Source organism: Solanum tuberosum, unplaced genomic scaffold (genome assembly GCF_000226075.1).
Source record: "Solanum tuberosum cultivar DM 1-3 516 R44 unplaced genomic scaffold, SolTub_3.0 scf00183, whole genome shotgun sequence".
Lineage (NCBI taxonomy): Eukaryota > Viridiplantae > Streptophyta > Magnoliopsida > Solanales > Solanaceae > Solanum > Solanum tuberosum.
In genome coordinates, this window is record NW_006239110.1 from 701,470 (window position 1) to 720,533 (window position 19,064).

Sequence of the window (19,064 nt, forward strand, 5' to 3'; positions counted from 1 at the left end):
CATGTTTTTGGAGAAAGGAAGTGCTACATGATATAGTGACTACATGTATTATACTGCACAACATGATAATTGAGAATGAACGTAATCTCAATGCACCAATTCAAGATGTCATAGAGGCTCAAACTCCAACTATAGAAATTGTGATAGATGAAAATCTCCGATTTGAACAATTTTTAGCTAGACATAAAAAAATTAAGGACAAAAATGCTCATTTTGAACTCCGTAATGCATTAATAGAGCATTTATGCGAGCAACGTAAATAATTTTTAAAAAATTAAGTTGTTTAATGTAATTGTATGTCACTTTTATTTGAATTTGTCCCCTAATTTATGTATTATATTATATTTTCTTGCAATTTTATAGTTATTTAAAAAATTTTAGAATAAAAAATAATTTTATATCACATTAAAAATTATATATAGTAATTATTTGGAAAAAAAGAAATAAAAGATTTATATTATGAAATAAGAAAATAAGAATGAAATAGAAATAATAATATAATATTGAGGAGAGAAAAAAAAAATCTTTTTTAGAGAGTAAAATAGAAAATTGAGTTGAAGTTGGTTGTCTGAAAAAATAGAGAATTCTATATTTGAATAGTTAAATAGAGGATTGGGTTGGAGATGCCCTAAGTATTACTCTTTTGGTTTCAACTTATATTTTGTTGCTCTTTTGAAAATTAGATTCATTATTTTTTTGGTCTTTTGACTCCGAACTCCAACAATAACTGCACATTGGCCTACTCCAAGACTCAGTATTATTGGGCTTTTATTGTCCAGTTTCGCTGCAATTTCTTTGATGGTTGACAGACTATTCCGCTTCAAAATGTTTGTTTATCGCACTTGTAATTCTAACAATCAATTGAACATGTTTCTCTCTCAGTTATTCATTCTCTTATTGTGTATTCAAACAATCATCATATCTACTGCAACTAACATTCATGAAAACGTTGCCATATCATGTGGTGCCTCTGGCAATTACCCTGCACCAGATGGACGATTATGGATTGGAGATTCAACTTTCACTTCCTCATTTCTACACTTAACTGGAAAATCTATTAATTCAAGAGTACCTCACCAAGCTGCCTTGTCCGATCCAGTTCCTTATAAGTCTGCTCGATCGTCTCGCCATCAGTTTACCTACAAATTTTCAGTGAAACCGGGACACAAGTTCATACGCCTGCACTTCAAACCAGCTTTATACAATGGTTTCTACAAGTCCAAAGCCATTTTTACTGTCAAAACTGATCAGCATACCCTGCTCAGTGACTTCATACCTACCCTTGCTGCAGGTATGAACTATTTCAAAAAGGAATTTTGCATCAATGTACAAGAAAGTGAAACATTAAGCATAACATTCATACCATCTCGAAAATCAAGCTTTTCAGAAGACACTTATGCTTTTGTTAATGCAATCGAGATTGTTTCCATGCCCTCTGGTCTGTATTTCACACCTGATGGCGATCAGGGAGTCCCTGTTGTTGGACGAAATTACAGATTCTACATTGACAACAGCACAGCACTGGAGACAATTCAGCGAATAAATGTTGGCGGAAACTCTATTTCATCCTTGGAAGATGCAACCATGTTCCGGGACTGGGAAGATGACACTAATTACCTGATTCAAGTAGGAGCCTTTTCGATCAACAGAGCCGTTGATATCAGATATGCATCCTCAGCAACTCACGTTGCACCAAAAGAAGTTTACCTGACGGCCAGGTCAGTGGGTGCGCACTGCCATTTGAATTTCTGTAATCTCACATGGAACATTCCACTTGATTTGGGATTCAGATACCTTGTTAGGCTTCACTTTTGTGAAATTGAACCTATGATCACATATGAAGGCCAAAGGAATTTCACTATTGTTATAAACAATCAGAATGCTGAAGATGATGCTAATGTGATCAAATGGAGTGGGGGGAATGGAATTTCTGTATACAGGGACTATGTTGCCATTATGGAGGGTGATAGAAGGGAAGGGAAGCGTAACCTTACTATAGTTTTGCAGCCAAAGTTTCCTTCAATCAGTAAACATGCTAATGCCATCTTAAATGGGATAGAAGTCTTCAAGATAAGCAATCCTGACAACAATCTTGGTAGTGTGAGCCCTGTGCATCCTGTTATAAGTTCAACACCAGAAAAATCAGAGGAATCTGTGCTGTTCTATACAAAGAATCAAATTGCAACTGTACTGACATTTATGGTCACTTTGGTCAATGTTGCTGTTTATTACATTAGGTGTATTTCAGAGATGAACTCTGGAAAGACGAACAATAGAATATCTTCAGGAGAGCATCAGTGTCGTCAATTCTCATTGGATGAGATGAAAAGATCAACGAACAATTTTGATCCTCAGCTTGTCATTGGTAGCGGTGGATATGGCCCAGTATATAAAGGGGATATTGATGGTGGAAAAACCACTGTAGCAGTTAAGCGATTGAAACGAGGATCTAGCCAGGGGGGGAAAGAGTTTTGGATGGAAATCAATATGTTATCTATGCACCGCCATGAGAACCTTCTCTCCCTAATTGGTTACTGCACTGAAGGTCATGAGATGTTATTAGTTTATGGTTATATGCCTCGGGGATCACTTGCTGACAACCTGTACAAAATGGACAGAAATAGCTCATCTCTCTCTTGGGAACGGAGACTCAAGATTGCTATAGGTGCTGCACGTGGACTGGATTTCCTTCATACATCTCAAAATAGGGTGATACATCGTGATATCAAAAGCTCAAACATTCTGCTGGATGAAAACTGGGAAAGTAAGATTTCAGATTTTGGGTTGTCCAAAATGGGGCCTGGAAATGAATCAGCTACTCATGTTAGTACACAAGTCAAAGGCACATTTGGGTACCTCGATCCTGAGTACTTCCAGACTAAAAGATTGACATGGAAAGCTGATGTGTATGCTTTTGGAGTAGTACTATTTGAATTGCTCTCAGGAAGACCTGCAGTCGATATGGGCCTGCCTGAGGAGCAGCATGGACTTGTAGCATGGGCCAAGCAATGCATCAGGGAAGGAGAAGTTAATAAGCTTATTGACCTGAATCTGGAAGGGCCTATCTCATCAACTTGTTTGAAGGTGTTCATAGGAATTGCAGAAAAATGCTTGGATGATAATCCACGTGAACGGCCTCCAATGTCTAAAGTGGTGAAAAGTCTGGAATTAGCATTAGTATTTCAGCAGAGTGCAGGTGAAGGCATCATTTCATTTGATGACACATCAACATCTCAGTCAAGGGCTGAAGCAGAAAGGGCATCCATCAAAGAGGGTTGTAATGGCATTGATATAGCAAAAAGGAGTGTCATTTCACGGAGATGGTGGGATTTTTTTGGTCTTTTTCCAAAAACACCACCAAAGCCAATAGCTCTACCAACACCGCCACAAGTACTTTACTGCTTCCCCCTCAATGAGATGCTAAAGGCTACAAAAGATTTCAATGAGAGCCTGAAAATAGGTTTTCTAGGATCTGACAATGCATACGTTGGCTTCATAAATGGTCGACGTGTTGCCATCAGACGTTCACACACTGCAGAGTCAAGACTTCACATGGTTAGTGAGTTGCTAGCTAAAAGAGAAATGAGTCCCTTGCCTAGCCACATCAACATGGTGTCACTGATTGGGTTTTGCAGAAATGTTACAGAGATGATCCTTGTGTATGATTATGCAGCTGGAGGGACCCTACATGATTATCTCCGTGACCCTGATAGGAATCCTCTCTCATGGAAGAAGAGGCTTGAGATCTGCATTGGTGCTGCAGAGGGTTTGAACTATCTTCGGTCCATACTGAAGATAACAGTTCTCCATTGCATTTTCAACTCCTCCTATATTTTTTTGGATGAGAATTTGGTAGCCAAAGTTTCAGAAGTTAGCTGGTCAAAAACAAAAGGGATCAATACAGCGGGGGTAATTCATGAAGGGGGATATTTGGATTCAGACTACTTACGAGATAAAAGATTGACAGAATCATACGCATACTCATTTGGCTTGGTGTTATTTGAGATGCTATGTGCCAATGAAGCATTGGAACATTGGCTGAATCAGGGACAGGTCAGTCTAGCCCAATGGATTAAAACATGTTTTATGACTGTGACGTCCCATTCGATTCACCCATGCTTAGTTGGAAGAATATCACCTGACTGCTTTGAGCTGTTTGTAGATACTGCAATTAACTGCCTGCACGATGAGGGTAACAAACGTCCATCAATGAATGATATAATCACAAGTCTCAAGGAAGCACTCAAGCTGCAAGAGGCAGCTAATATTACATAGGAACTGTTGTTTTAGTACTAATAATGTCTTTCAGGTTTTGTGCTGTACCAATTGAAAATAATGCATGTTTTTCTCATTTCACTCTTAAGGTCAGGGGTGTTATTGTGCGGGTGGGGGATGTTGATATCAGAAAATGCATATATATAAAGACTGAGAAGGTGCATAACAACAAGTGCATCCAACTAGCTAAAGCAATAGTTTAGGTAGAACCAATTAGTTATTGTTATGATGATTTACAGCTAATTACGCGGTCGTTTCATTCATGTGAGATAGATTCTTCCCAGAAAAGCAGGATTATACAAAGTAGGATAGGTACCAGGTAGCTAGACAAGCTTCTTGCTTTGAGCTCATAGTCCCACATTGCCTCGTATGTTTATTGGCTGAGACTATCAATGCTTTTGATATCCCGGCAATGAATTCGCTTCTACATGCTTATGCTATGACCATCTTCTCCAAGTATTCCACCATATGAAACAACCACTAACTTTAGGTTCCTTTGTACATGATTTCATTTGAATTCTTAAAGCATAAACATGATAATTCATAACTTGTTAAATTATCAAAACTTTGCCATTTTGTTGTACAAATTTATCAAATTAGCAAATTATAGTTTATAAATAAGTTATCTAAATATACTGAGGCGATGGATTAATATATCACATACTTTCTTATTGCTTTTATAAATAAATATTTGCAGTTACATGTTATTATTATTTTTCAAATACACATAATTTTACAAAAATTCACTGGTCGAATAAATCAATATAATAGTAACTAAAAACTCTTTGATAAAATTCTCCCACATGGTACAACAATCTTTTCACATTGAGCATGAGTCTCTTTTTGTAAAATATAAAATTATGTGTCTTTTTTTTTTTTTGGTAAAATATAAATTTATGGGTCAAATTTTTATGATAAAAATAATATTTAGAATCACACTTTTGTTAATTAGACCACTATTCAATCCGTGGAGGAAACCTCAACAACAATAGCCTGAATTTCTTTTCCATCACTTCCACCAAAAATTTTTTTGGGAAGGAAACAATGTTTTCTCTAGCAACAATGATTTATAATTCATTACATACAGGATAATATGACCATCAAGAATCAGAACAGACCAAGCTATGCAAGATTGGAAGTTGAAGTAGATCTGGTGGGCGAGTTTCCAATGCGCATCAACATAGGATGAAACAACAAAATGGAGAGATAGTTGAGAAGTGTATCTGAATCAAGTTGACAATGTCCCAAATATTGTGAAACATGTATAATTTAGAGACATAACTAGGAGGAATGTTATGTTGAACACCCACAGCTATATCCGAAGGACACGGAAGAACAAAACTTCAAGAGGAGATACCACAAAAACAATGTAGTAGCAACAGAGAAACATATACAAATGAGAAAGGATGTGGAGAAGGATGATAGTGTGGAGGAGAATATTCATCAAATCAACAAAGATGGGGACTTTGTACCCTAGACACATACATAACCTGAAGAGTAGGATCAGAAAAGGCAAATCTGTGATCTCTCTTCAGGTTAGAACAAGGAGCAGTAAAGATAAGACCCGATCCATTGATCAATGATTGAAAAAAAAATCATATTCTAGAATATTATGTCTGTTAACTCTCAGAATTCTTTTGAGAGACTAATATAACTACATAGAAGGCATCATTACTGATTTATAGCAGTCATGAAACCTTTCCAGGATCCACAGGAGCTATAGTAATATAGAAGGAAATGGGGACACAAATATGCTCCAATAAACAATTCTGCCAAGATTTGGATTTTCTAGACAAAGGAATGAGTTTCAACCATGGAGGATGTCATTGATGAGTGGTAGATTTACACTTATTTGTGACCTACTTAGTTCAGCAATTAGTGTCATCAATGCCTAATTATGTTATATTCTAATGATATTTTCATGATTTGCAGCTATGTAGGCTAAGGGACAAGGCAAGAATGAATACTTGAAAGAAAGGCCAAAAACATGGAATGAACTGTAAACTCCACCCACACTGTTGATCGCCTAACCAAAAGGGCGGATCGTCCAACTGGCACGATCTCGCCTAAAGTGACAGTACTCACAGTTGAAAATTTTAACAATATTGTAGCTTCTTCATATTGTTAAAAGTAGTATCATATTCACTCTGCTCTTCTAAGGAGTGGATAGGCCCGGTTCCTTGGATTAGAAGGAGAAGCATGGTCCTTGGATCTTTCATTGGTAACTTCAATCTGTTCTAGTTTCTCCACTATTTCCTTCATCGATGGTCTGCTTTTAGGTTCATTTCCAAGACATGATAGTGCCAGTTGTGCTATTTGTACTGCAGCTCTGGATGGATATTTTCCTCCCAGCCGTGAATCGATTCTGTCCTTCAACTTCCTTTTGTCAGATAAATGAGGCTTAATCCAGTCAATTAGATTATGCTGGTTGCTTGGGCGGTTTAAGTCTATTACTCGTAAACCTGTTAGCATTTCCACTAAAAAGACACCAAAAGCATAGACATCGCTCTTCACGTACAAGTGTCCTGTAGAAAACAAATAATACACTTGACTATATGTTTAAACTTGTAAGCACAAGATGCATGTGCTTCAAGAGAAGTAGAATTTCCAAGTGCAGAAGCCCAACAGACTCCAAGTTTACCTGTTGCAATATACTCGGGAGCAGCATAACCGTACGTTCCAAGTACCTGTGTTGTCACATGTGATTGACTAGCCGAAATACCTTGTTTTGCCAAGCCAAAATCTGCTATCTTCGCATTGTAAGACTGAAACATTAAAGAAATAAAGAATGTCATGGAACAGTTATATTAATAACAACCTTTCTCTAATGTTTTCACTGTTATACGTCAGGTGTTGTCTCTCTGTGATAAATAGCTCCAAAACTTTAGGCAAAACAGTGTGTGTAAACCAAAAAGGGGCCCAGTAAGAAAAGGGCTTGTGATACCTTTATTACTTGCGCTAATAAAGGTATATTCCTAGGGAGAAGTAAAGAGAACATACGCCATCAAGTAATAAATTTGAGGCTTTGAAGTCTCTGTAAATGACTTGCTTTTCTGATGCATGTAGGAATGCCAAGCCTCGAGCTGCGCCAATCATAATTTGAACCCTTACATTCCATGGAAGTGACAAAGCAACAGAGCGCCCTAAGCAAACAAAGATAACAAATATGTTTAGGTGGAGCATGAAGTAGCTAGGCACATTCCTTGCTGCTTTGATCTACAATATGTTATATATTATTGATGGAACGTATAGATAATCTCTTACTTCCAAAAAGATGGTTGTTCAAGCTGCCCTTTGGCATAAACTCATAGACAAGCAGTAGTTCTTTATCTTCCTGGCAGTAACCCAAGAGTTTGATGAGGTTAGGATGAGAAAGTCTTCCAAGAATGCTCACCTCAGACTGCATAATTAACAAATGAAATGAAATTCGCAAGAGATATATAACCAACATTTACCTAGAATGTGTTACTACTAAGTAATAAATCAATGTCAAGTGCTTCTACGTAAATCTATATTTCTCTCAGACAGACAATAAAGAAGAGAGTAATTGCAGCTAATGCCAGGCATAAACTAGAAATAGCTTCAATTAGAAAACTTAAACTAGAAGTTCACATATTTAGCACAGAGGAATCACCTGCCACCCTTGAAAGCTTTCAGAACTCAATTGCTTAACCGCAATTACTGTCCGGCCACTCTTGGAAGAAAGAGACTCAGCAAGGTAACCCTTGTAAACTTTACCAAAACCACCTTCTCCCAGCACCGTGTCATTGCTAAATTTTCTGGTGGCGGCCTTGAGTTCAGAGAAAGAAAATATCCTTAAATTTGGGTGCTGTGATATTTGGCTATCTGGATAAACAAGATTCACTGGCTTTGGTGGTGCTTTTCTGAAATGGCTACGAACATCCCACCATCTTGGTGAAGCAGTGTAGGGACTTTTATCCTCAGATTTTACCTTTTCCCTTGAGATGGCACTCCTTTCTGTTGTATCACCGCCATTACAATCCTCTTTAATGGATGCCCTCTCTCCTTCAATCTGTAACTGAGATGACGTTGATGTGTCCTCAAATGAAATGATACCTTCACCTTCGTTCTTCTGAAATACTAATGCTAATTCCAGGCTTTTCACCACTTCAGACATCGCAGGCCGTTCTTGCGGACGACCATCGAAGCATTTAGCAGAAATTCCTATAAACGCCTTTAGACAAGTTGATGAGATGGACCCCAACAGATTCTGATCAATAAGCTTATTAATTTCTCCTTCCTTGATGCATTGTTTGGCCCATGCTACAAGTCCATGTTGTTCCTCAGGCAGGCTCATATCGACTGCAGGTCTTCCTGAGAGCAATTCAAATAGTACTACTCCAAAAGCATATACATCAGTTTTCCATGTCAATCTATTAGTCAGGAAGTACTCAGGATCGAGGTACCCAAATGTGCCTTTGACTTGTGTACTAACATGAGTAGCTGATTCATTTCCAGGCCCCATTTTGGACAACCCAAAATCTGAGATCTTACTTTCCCAGTTTTCATCCAATAGAATGTTTGAGCTTTTGATATCACGATGTATCACCCTATTTTGAGATGTATGAAGGAAATCCAGTCCACGTGCAGCACCTATAGCAATCTTGAGTCTCCGTTCCCAAGAGAGAGATGAGCTATTTCTGTCCATTTTGTACAGGTTGTCAGCAAGTGATCCTCGAGGCATATAATCATAAACTAATAACATCTCATGACCTTCAATGCAGTAACCAATGAGGGAGAGAAGGTTCTCATGGCGGTGCGTAGATAACATATTGATTTCCGTCCAAAACTCTTTCTCCCCCTGGCTAGATCCTGGTTTCGATCGCTTAACTGCTACAGTGGTCTCTCCACCATCAATATCCCCTTTGTATACTGTACCATATCCACCGCTACCAATGACAAGCTGAGGATCAAAATTGTTCGTTGATCTTTCCATCTCATCCAGTGAAAATTGACGACACTGATGCTCTCCTGAAGATATTCCATTATACGTCTTGCCAGACTTTATTTCTGCATTATGCCTAATGTAATAAACAGCAACGTTAATCAAAGTGACTATAAATGTCAGTGCAGTTGCAATTTGATTCTTTGTATAGAACAGCACAGTTTCCTCTGATTTTTCTGGTGTTGAACTTGTAACAGGATGCACTGGGCTCACACTACCAAGATTGTTGTCAGGGTTGCTTATCTTGAAGACTTCTAGCCCATTTAAGATGGCATTAGCATGTTTACCGATTGAAGCAAAGTTTGGCTGCAAAACTATAGTAAGGTTACGCTTCCCTTCCCTTCTATCACCCTCCATAATGGCAACATAGTCCCTGTATACAGAAATTCCATGCCCCCCACTCCATTTGATCACATCAGCATCATCTTCAGCATTCTGATTGTTTATGACAATAGTGAAATTCCTTTGGCCTTCATTTATCATTGTAGGTTCAATTTCACAAAAGTGAAGCCTAACAAGGTATCTGAATCCCAAATCAAGTGGAATGTTCCATGTGAGATTACAGAAATTCGAATGGCAGTGAGCACCCATTGACCTGGCCGTTTGGTAAACTTCTTTTGGTGCAATGTGAGTTGCTGAGGATGCATATCTGATATCAACGGCTCTGTTGATCGAAAAGGCACCAACTTGAATCAGGTAATTAGTGTCATCTTCCCAGTCCCGAAACATGGTTGCATCTTCCAAGGATGAAATAGAGTTTCCGCCAACATTTATTCGCTGAATTGTCTCCAGTGCTGTGCTATTGTCAATGTAGAATCTGAAATTTCGTCCAACAACAGGGACTCCCTGATCGCCATCTGGTGTGAAATACAGACCAGACGGTATGGAAACAATCTCGATTGCATTAACAAAAGCATAAGTGTCTTCTGAAAAGCCTGATTTTCGAGATGGTATGAATGTTATGCTTAATGTTTCACTTTCTTTTACATTGATGCAAAATTCCTTTTTGAAATAGTTGATGCCTGCAGCAAGGGTAGGTATGAAGTCACTGAGCAGGGTATGCTGATCAGTTTTGACAGTAAAAATGGGTTTGGACTTGATGAAACCTTTGTATGAAGCTGGTTTGAAGTGCAGGCGTAAGAACTTGTGTCCTGGTTTCACTGAAAATTTGTAGGTAAACTGATGGCGAGACGTTCGAGCAGACTTATAAGGAACTGGATCCAACAAGGCAACTTGGCAAGGTACTCTTGAATTAATAGATTTTCCAGTTAAGTGTAGAAATGAGGAAGTGAAAGTTGAATCTCCAATCCATAATCGTCCATCTGGTGCAGGGGAATTGCCAGAGGCACCACATGATATGGCAATGTTTTCTTCATGAATGTTAGTGGCAACAGATATGATGATTGTTTGAATACACAATAAGAGAATGAATAGCTGAGAGAGAAACATGTTCAGTTGCTATAAACAAACAAGTTGAAGAGGAATAGTTTGCCTACAATAAAAAAAACTGGACAATAAAAGCCCAATAGTAACTCATTCTTGGAGTAGGCCAATGTCCAGTTATTGTTGTATTCTTACAGAAAAGTCAAAGAACCTCTATAGTCAATCATTTCCTTTTCTAATTAATCATACATATCCATTCGAGTTAGTTCTGAACCTAAATGATGACTTTTAAGTCCAATTTTGATCTTTCTTCGGTCCAAATTGGATAGCACATATATAACGTACGCTATGCGCTCTCCTTACATTCACTCTACTTCTATTCATTGACCTTCTGCCATCATATTATTATTATTATTTGCTGGACAGGTGCATTTTTCGTTTATTCAATGTTAATTAGTGTAATTTTTTTAAATTACTATAGTTTTATTCGTTTAACTCTTCCAAATAGATCATTGTTCTCTGTTGCATTTTCTGACTCATTTGGCTAAACACAAGTGCATTTTTTTGTCAAAGATAGTAAAATGAAAGATGATATGAGATCAAAAATATATATTTTTAATCATTATTCGCCTCACATTTAGTATTTTTATTTGTCCCTTTTGAGCATAAATTTTATGGATTGTGCATAATAGTATATTTTATTTGTAGATAAAATTGGTGTGAAGATGAAGAAGTTTGGAGCTAAAACGAATTAAAAATGAAAGATTATAGAAGAAAATCAAACAGACATTTTAATAGATTAAATTGAATATAATAATCTATTATAGGGAAAAAGTGTAAAAAATGTCCTTAAACTATGTGAAAGGAACAAAAATGTCCTCCGTTCATAGTTTGACTCAAACTTAAACACAAATCAATTCCATATATGTAAGAAAAAATCATACTCCTTATATTCCATGTTCTATCCCTCTATTACTCTTCTGAGTTCAAAAGAAGACAATAAATTTATTTCAATGGTGATCAAGCATCAAAATAGTAAGAACAAGAATATAAGAACAACCAATATGATAAACAAGTATACCAAATCAGAAGTCACTAAACAATCATTTTATAAGTTAACATAATCCTAGAATAAGAAGTTTAACTCCACATAGACATAGAACAATTACAACAAATTATATAAAGAGAAGATGTAAAAATAATTGATATAGGAAAGAAAAGATGAAATTCAAGTTCTCCGGCCTCCACGTTGGCTCATAGTCAAAAGTTATTTTCTACATTGCGTCCTCCTACCTTTATAATTATTTTTATGAATTATTTATTGATGTAGGAAATTCTAAATAAAATAATCGAGTCCAAAACAAATTAGTAACCCAAAACCAAACGTAATCAAGTCTTCCGTGTGAAGTTGTGTCAAGGTGTGTCTTCATACACTGCCACGTGACAACTTTCATACTTCAATTTGTATACTTTCTTCACGTGCACTTTTATATATAATATAGGGAAAAAGGTTAAAAATGTCCTTAAATTATGCGAAAGGAACAAAAATGCCCTATATTTCTAGTTTGATTAAAAAATGTCCTTACCGTCAATATTTTGGTCAAAAAATGCTCTTGTTGTTATTTAATGGGTCAAAAATACTCATTTTTCAAATAAATATATTGATTATTTTTTTTAATACATTTTTTTTCTAATAATATTTTTTTAAATTAGCAAATGTTTATCTTACTTCAATTCAGAAAACAAAGTAAAAAATGAAAAATATTTCTTATTTTATTATAATTATTTTTTATCGTTATATAAATATAAATTATGATGGATATACTATGATCTTATATATATGACATATATTATCTGTCGAAAGGGTACATGAAGTTATTCTATTTTAATTGATAAAATGAGGTTGAGAAGAAATAAAATATTTCTTACATTTTCATTTGTTAAAGTGATTTTAAAAGAAAGAAGACAAGAACATGGTTCTTTGATAATATTTTAATTAGAAAGAAGATGTGTTTAAAAAGAAAAATAATAATATATGTATTCGGAAAATGACATTTTTGACTCATTTAATAACTATATGGACATTTCTGGATCAAAGTATTGACTGCAAGAGCATTTTGAACCAAAGTAGTGACTGCAAGGACTTTGAACCAAAGTATTGACGGCAAATAGTTTAATGACGAGAAATCGGCTTTCATCCCTTTTAGAAAATCATCTGAACCCTCAACTTTATCAAGGATGCGAGACAAAAAATCATCCACTCGGGGACTACTTGTACTCACATTTGACTTTGGACTCTCACTCGATTGTGTGTGGTTCTCTTCATGATCATCCTCTATTTTCAAAGGATTACCTTGCTCAGCCCATCCTTGATAGTGTCTTCTCCGGTCTTCTTCTTTGTAAGAGTTCCAACCTTGACTTTCACCTTGCTACAAGTAACGTGGGTGGAAACCCTCCTCGATTCCGTGAAAGCTCCAACCTTGATCCTCCCCCGGCTTGGAATAGGTTGAAGAAGAACCCTCCTCAAATCAAACACTCCACTTGTTCCTTTGGGCTTTTTCACATTCTCTAACACTTGTGCTTGTAGTAGTTCCATTTGGGCTAACATTTTCTTGATGTTCTCATCCCTTTCTCTTTCCTTATCAAGTTGCTCTTGAGTCATTCTAAAGCAAAAAGGCGATACTTGATCTTCTTGAGTGTACCAAGCTTGGTTTATTTTCGTCATGTCATCAAGAAAAAATGAAGCCACTTCAAACAATTGCAACATTATTCCCCCTCGGACCAATTGATCAACCACTTTTTTATTTACTGAATCAAGACTCCGAAGAAGTATTGGAGCAACAAATTGTTTGGAAGTCTGTGAGTTGGGCATTGAAGTAGAAGTTTCTTGAATCTCGGCCACGCTTCATGGATAGGTTTACCCTCCAATCGCTTGAAACCTTGAATGTTATCTCTGAGTTTCATCATCCTCGACGGGGAAAAGAACCTCGCATTGAATGTCGTGGTAAGCTCATCCCACGATGTGATAGAATTCTTTGGTAACTCAGCCAACCATTTGCTATCCTCCCCCGTCAGAGATAATGGAAATAACCTGAGCCGAATTGATTTTTGCGACACATTCTTGAATGAAAACGGGCTGCAAACATCTATAAAATTCCTCACATTCTCATATGGGTCTTCATGAGTCAACCCTCCATAGAGTCCCTTCATTTGAAGGAGATGAAGGGTTGTACTTGTGATATCAAACATAACATCCTTTTCGGCTGACGGTAGGCAGATGGCACCAATTCCACCCAATTGGATTGAGTTATGCACACTATTAACATCATCAACATCATCTCGGTGATCTGCTTGGCCACCATTCATCTTTGTCTCACTCATTCTCTTTTCTGCTCAGCACAACCGACACAAACACAATTCAATCTAAATCAATTAAACTATAGCCGATAATTTCACAAGTTAAACTTCGATAAAAGAACTCTAAACAACGCTACTCCCCGACAGCGGCGCCATTTGATTTAACGTTTCAAGCACACCTCATCCAATTCTAGGTGTTCAACGATCGTAAATCAGTATAAAACCCAACTAAATGAGTTGGGGTCGATCCTACAGAGAGTAGTCCTATTTTGAATTCGACTATAAAGTTATAACAGTGACTTTTACAATTGAAGGAATAAAAGTTTTAGGAAAACTATGAACTAAACTCGAAGTCGTAGTCACTAATCCAATCGAGCAGTTTTTAAACAACAAAACCACTTCAACAATCAACAAGGAACAATCAAATAAGGAGACAATGCTTGGGGGATTGACTAACCAACTGCCTAGTTCAACTCAACGGGTACAAATCACCAACCAACAATGTAATTCGTCATGGGTAGGATGGACTTTAGGTAAGACACTTTTCTCTTGAACAATTGTCTTGTTTCCACTGAGTTCTTTCGAACCTCAACGCACTCCATAAGAAGATCAGCCCACAATCTCATCAAATCTACTCTCTCGAGCTAGATACAAATGATGAATCTTGAATTTCACTTTCTCAAGCTGAAACTGTCACGACCCACTAGCTATGAATGCCAAGTTACTACCTTAGCTCTACATTTCTCTCTCAAGCAAGCATAAAATCCTGAGGTATATTGCACTACACATATAATATAGGAGTTAAACTTTTAAATTAACACCAAAAGTCGATAAATACTAACACCCATTAAGTCAAATGCAACAATTGGTTACATTGTCAAACCTCCAAGATTAGGGTTTTAGCCAATCATCGTAAAAATGATAAATTTTGATACCTGCTACATGCTCCATAACTGGGTATTTGAAAATCAAAAATCTAAAATGAATAATATCTTCTCTATTACAAGACCCAATTGAAAAATCTTGCTAAAATTACTCAGAATCCACAATAGCAGTGTTTTTGCTCTCCTTCTTTTGTTCCTCACAATTTCTGAATGCTTTCTCTCTCTTCCAAAAATCAATTTATACTAATCTGAGGTGTGGTTTTTTGGGGCCAATCAGTGAGGTAAGTCGGGCTTCGCCGACCATTCGGCGATTCGCCAATTGTCCTTTCTTCTCGCCTTCTTTCTTCACATTTTCCTCGTTCAAACACTGTACTTTTAGTCGATCTAAATCGAGATCGCCGTTCATTTTTGCGATGCGCCCTTTAGTCTTTTAGCTCACCAATTTGAATTCATCTTGGTCTCAATCAGTACTTTCGGTGACATGGTTGTCCTTCATCGTTGCAGTCGGCGATTCACCGATAGGGAATGCAATTAATGCTTGTATAGGTATTTCCATATTGCTTGATGAAGTATTTATTATAGTATCTTTTAATTTTAAATCAAATTAATTAAAGAATAATTAAAAAGCAAAAACTCAAAGTCGTTTAGTCACCAGAGACCTAAGACCTAAGTTCTATTCGTACCTGAAAAATGTTTATATTTATATTTTAAAAATGTTATAAAATACATTCATATATAATTTTTAACATATAAAATATATTTACATACATGAAAGGTTATTCGGTTTGGTTCGAAATTTTTTTGGTTTTTTTATAAATTAAAAGAACATCCCAATTGTTTGGGATGGTTATACAGTTAAATAAAAGTCCACGATTTTATTGAAAAAATAATATAAATTGGTTCGGTTCAGTCGGTTTGGACGATTTTTCATCTTCTTTTGGTAAGTATTTCTTCATCCTTAACCAAAAGATCTCGGGTTCGAGTCCCCTTGGATACATAGTCACAAGTGAAAAAATAAAAGAGAGAACACATAAAAAAATTATGAACTTGGCAGCACAACTTACTTTAGCACTTTAACTACACATGTGTTTATTTACCCCCCCCCCCCCCCCCCCCCCCAATCTTATTTGAAGTGAATAAATATCATCCCAAGAATACAAAACCAGACTCACAATGGTAAGTGCATTACACACGTGACAAGTCATTGTCATATCAACACCACGTCATTGCCACATTAGAGCCATGTCGGAAATCAGTTAAAAATATAATTTTTTTTCTTCCCTTTTGATCTCTCTCCCATGTCGGGAATCAATTTAAAGAATTTAATTTTTTTCTTCCCTTCTCTCTCCAATGGACGCACCACCCTCCACCTCCATTAAGTTTTCTTAGTCATTGCTTGATTATCTTTAATTTGTTGTATCTTGTATTCAGATTAACAAACCAAAAATAATAAAAGATGAAAAGAAAAAGAAAAGAACTATCCGAGTCCACAGAATTCACTGTGTGTCCTTAAGAAATTTAATCCCTCAAGTACCCGAAGTTGTAAATTAATTCCTCCCAAGATAAAATGGATTAACCATTAAAGAAGTAGTGGTACCTCAAACTTCGATAATTTCAACGAATTCAGAATTCAAAAAGACAGTAATAAGATCATACACACAAACACTATTGATCAATTTTGTTTATAAGAAATATATGCAGAAGAAGGGAAGAATTTGATCTAGAAAAATGAGAGAAAGCCTCTCTATTTATAGCCAACAAAGAGTAGTATGAAAATGTATTGTGCCTTATCGGAAAGGTCACAACTCTTTGAAAAAGAGACAACCTTTCAAATGGTCACAACACTTTAGAAAAGACACAACTTTTCGTAAAGGTCACAAACCTTTCGTAAAAGTCGCAACCCTTTAGGAGAGTCACAACCCTTCACTTCTTATTCACAACTTTAAAACCTAACATAATTTTCACTAATGACTTCTCTGTTTTCAAAATCAGTTTCTCCTAACCATTTCGCCAATTTTTTTAAGAGAAAATTTTCTTGTTCATTTTCTATCAATATCCATTGATGTGAAATTGCAACAATATGGAATCTCCATTAAATTTCTTAATGATTTATTGCTCTTTTTGGTGTTTGAGGGCAAATAGTTTTGCTGAAAATGAAGATGAATTAGACCCCTTGGAAAAGAAAAAAATACAACCCCCCTTCCAATATTTTAACCTCAAAAACACTTAATTTTTCATGAAATACAACACTAATAATTTCTGAAATCATAAAATATGTTAGTGTGATTATCTTTTGTTTGACGAAAATCTCAATTTTAAAAGGAGTGAGGTTTAATGGATTTACCCAATTTTCATTAATGATTTTGATCTCTTTAGTAGATCTGGAAAAAAAGGGAAAAAAACAAAAAAAAGAAGATAATATTAAGATGTAGATGAGATGGAGATGCGATGGTGGTATTTGAAGAAGGAGAAAGGGGGTGGGGTAGGGAGTTCGAAAAAAGGAGAAAAGGAGTGGGGGTTTGCACAAGAGAAAGAGGATGGTGGGGTTTGGAGAAGATGAAAGAAGGCGATTTTTCTTTTATTTTTTAATTATATAATACATATATTAGTGAGATCAATTTTTTTAATAAAAAAATTACGTGGTGCCTTACCTTTTTTCTTTTACCACATCAGGATTAGGGGTGATGTTTATTCACCTCAAATAAGATTAAGGGGTTAATAAATATTCGTGTAATTAAAGTGTTAAAAGTAAATTATATTGTCAATTTATAGAAGATTTTTATTTATTTTCTCAAAATAATAATAAAAAAAAACTGATTCATGAATTCAAGTTCAAACGCGGAAAGTTGTCGGTGACTATCCAATCACACACAGCCAAAATTGTTCCCTCTTTCTAATGTTGACTTTTTGGCTTTGTAATAAAAATGAGGAAAATGTTTACAACTATGAACTGATTATTATGACTTTCATTTCCATTTAGAGTATGCTCAGTATGAATTGAAAATATTTTTGAAAAATAAGTAAATTTTTATTCACTTTATATATTTAATATAAGTGAGAAAATATTTATTTATATTTTAGATAAATATTATAGAAGGTGGGATAAGATGTAGTGGTGGAATTTAAATTTTCATTAAAGGAGTTTAAAATCCGAAGAAGTAAATATGAATTAGTCGAAAGGATTTGACATCTAATATATATATAAATTTAATCACATATAAATAATAAAAATTTCCATCAATGGGGATTCAAATGAACCCACAAATCATAAGTTGGGGTGAAAATGAAGTGTGTTCGAGGCAGAGAGGATACAAATAATGTGAATACTGCTTGTTTATCCTACTTATATTAGAAAATTTATATTTCCTATTTTTAATAAACTTATTTTTCTAAAAAAATATATTTTTAAAAATTTTGACAAATAAAAAATTAAATACACAAAATTAATACATGCATTATTTCTTTTATAAACTATAACTAAAATATGTTTTCTCTTGGTCGAACACACCCTTAAACACTACCTTTACCTCAAATTGACTCCAACTACAAGTCAACTTGGTGTAAAGGGCAAAAGAAAAACTTAAAAGAGAATTTCTAATAAAAATTCATTAATATATCTTGCTAGCTTAGAATACGAATTGAGAAATTTAGTTTTGATTTAAGGGAAATTTTAAGTTTGGAATTTGATAGAAATCGATTTTCTTTCATTAAAATATCTAAAATGTTATTATCCTTTTGGGTTTTTGGACAAGTTTTTAAGCCAATAGCATTAAACTAGTATTTCCCATTGGCTAAATAACTCTAAATAAATTTGTTTCTTTACTCTATTAAATTCTTTTATTTTATTTATACAAAAAAGAAAACACGTATAGGACACTAGAAATTGTTTTGTTTTGTTATGAAAGAGAAAAGGTGTTGTTTAGCAATATAGGGGAGTTAGTAGGGTGTGGTTGTAATTTTATTTATGAGCTAAATAAAGTAGTAGTAGTAGGAAAATAAATGATAAAGTAGAGATTGTTGAATAAGTAGAAAGAGTCATCAAAATTCGGAAGAGGGTTTCATCTTCTCTTTCACATTTACAAGATCGGCAACAGATCTGAGAGTCTTTCTTCTGAATGTGTAGATTGCGTTTGGGGAATTGGTGAGTAGTTTTTTCTTGTTTGTTTGTTGTGGGGTGGGGGTTGGGGGGGGGGGTTATG

The 19,064-nt window shown here is 35.5% G+C and overlaps 2 protein-coding genes across 3 annotated transcripts; one reads left to right on the forward strand and one right to left on the reverse strand.

Moving 5' to 3' along the window:
- Window positions 1-709: 709 nt before the first annotated feature.
- On the forward strand, window positions 710-4,363 carry LOC102601853 (receptor-like protein kinase FERONIA). Its single transcript, XM_006354911.2, has one exon. The coding sequence runs from the start codon at window positions 799-801 to the stop codon at window positions 4,273-4,275; it is 3,477 nt and encodes a 1,158-aa protein (XP_006354973.1). The 5' UTR covers window positions 710-798; the 3' UTR covers window positions 4,276-4,363.
- Window positions 4,364-6,265: 1,902 nt separating this feature from the next.
- Window positions 6,266-11,173, reverse strand: LOC102602186 (receptor-like protein kinase FERONIA). 2 transcript variants are annotated; one of them, XM_015312097.1, is made up of 6 exons: window positions 10,348-11,173; window positions 7,910-10,263; window positions 7,540-7,675; window positions 7,276-7,418; window positions 6,917-7,040; window positions 6,266-6,800 (listed from the first exon to the last, which is right to left on the reverse strand). In XM_015312097.1, exons 1-6 carry the CDS (start codon window positions 10,688-10,690, stop codon window positions 6,418-6,420), a joined length of 3,483 nt encoding a protein of 1,160 aa, XP_015167583.1. In that variant the 5' UTR covers window positions 10,691-11,173; the 3' UTR covers window positions 6,266-6,417. The 2 variants fall into 2 exon arrangements, with proteins under 2 accessions (XP_015167583.1, XP_006354974.1); XM_006354912.2 differs by having other exon boundaries at window positions 7,910-11,173.
- Window positions 11,174-19,064: the final 7,891 nt, after the last annotated feature.

What these genes read in the sequence shown, in the direction of transcription:
- LOC102601853 (XM_006354911.2), top strand. Translation starts at nt 799, where the DNA reads ATGGTTGACAGACTATTCCGCTTCAAAATGTTTGTTTATCGCACTTGT.
- LOC102602186 (XM_006354912.2), bottom strand. Translation starts at nt 10,690, where the DNA reads ATGTTTCTCTCTCAGCTATTCATTCTCTTATTGTGTATTCAAACAATC. An exon ending in AAAGCTTTCAAGGGTGGCAG is followed by an intron (nt 7,676 to 7,909) that starts GTGATTCCTCTG and finishes TTAATTATGCAG; the next exon opens with TCTGAGGTGAGCATTCTTGG. An exon ending in CAAATTTATTACTTGATGGC is followed by an intron (nt 7,041 to 7,275) that starts GTATGTTCTCTT and finishes TTAATGTTTCAG; the next exon opens with TCTTACAATGCGAAGATAGC.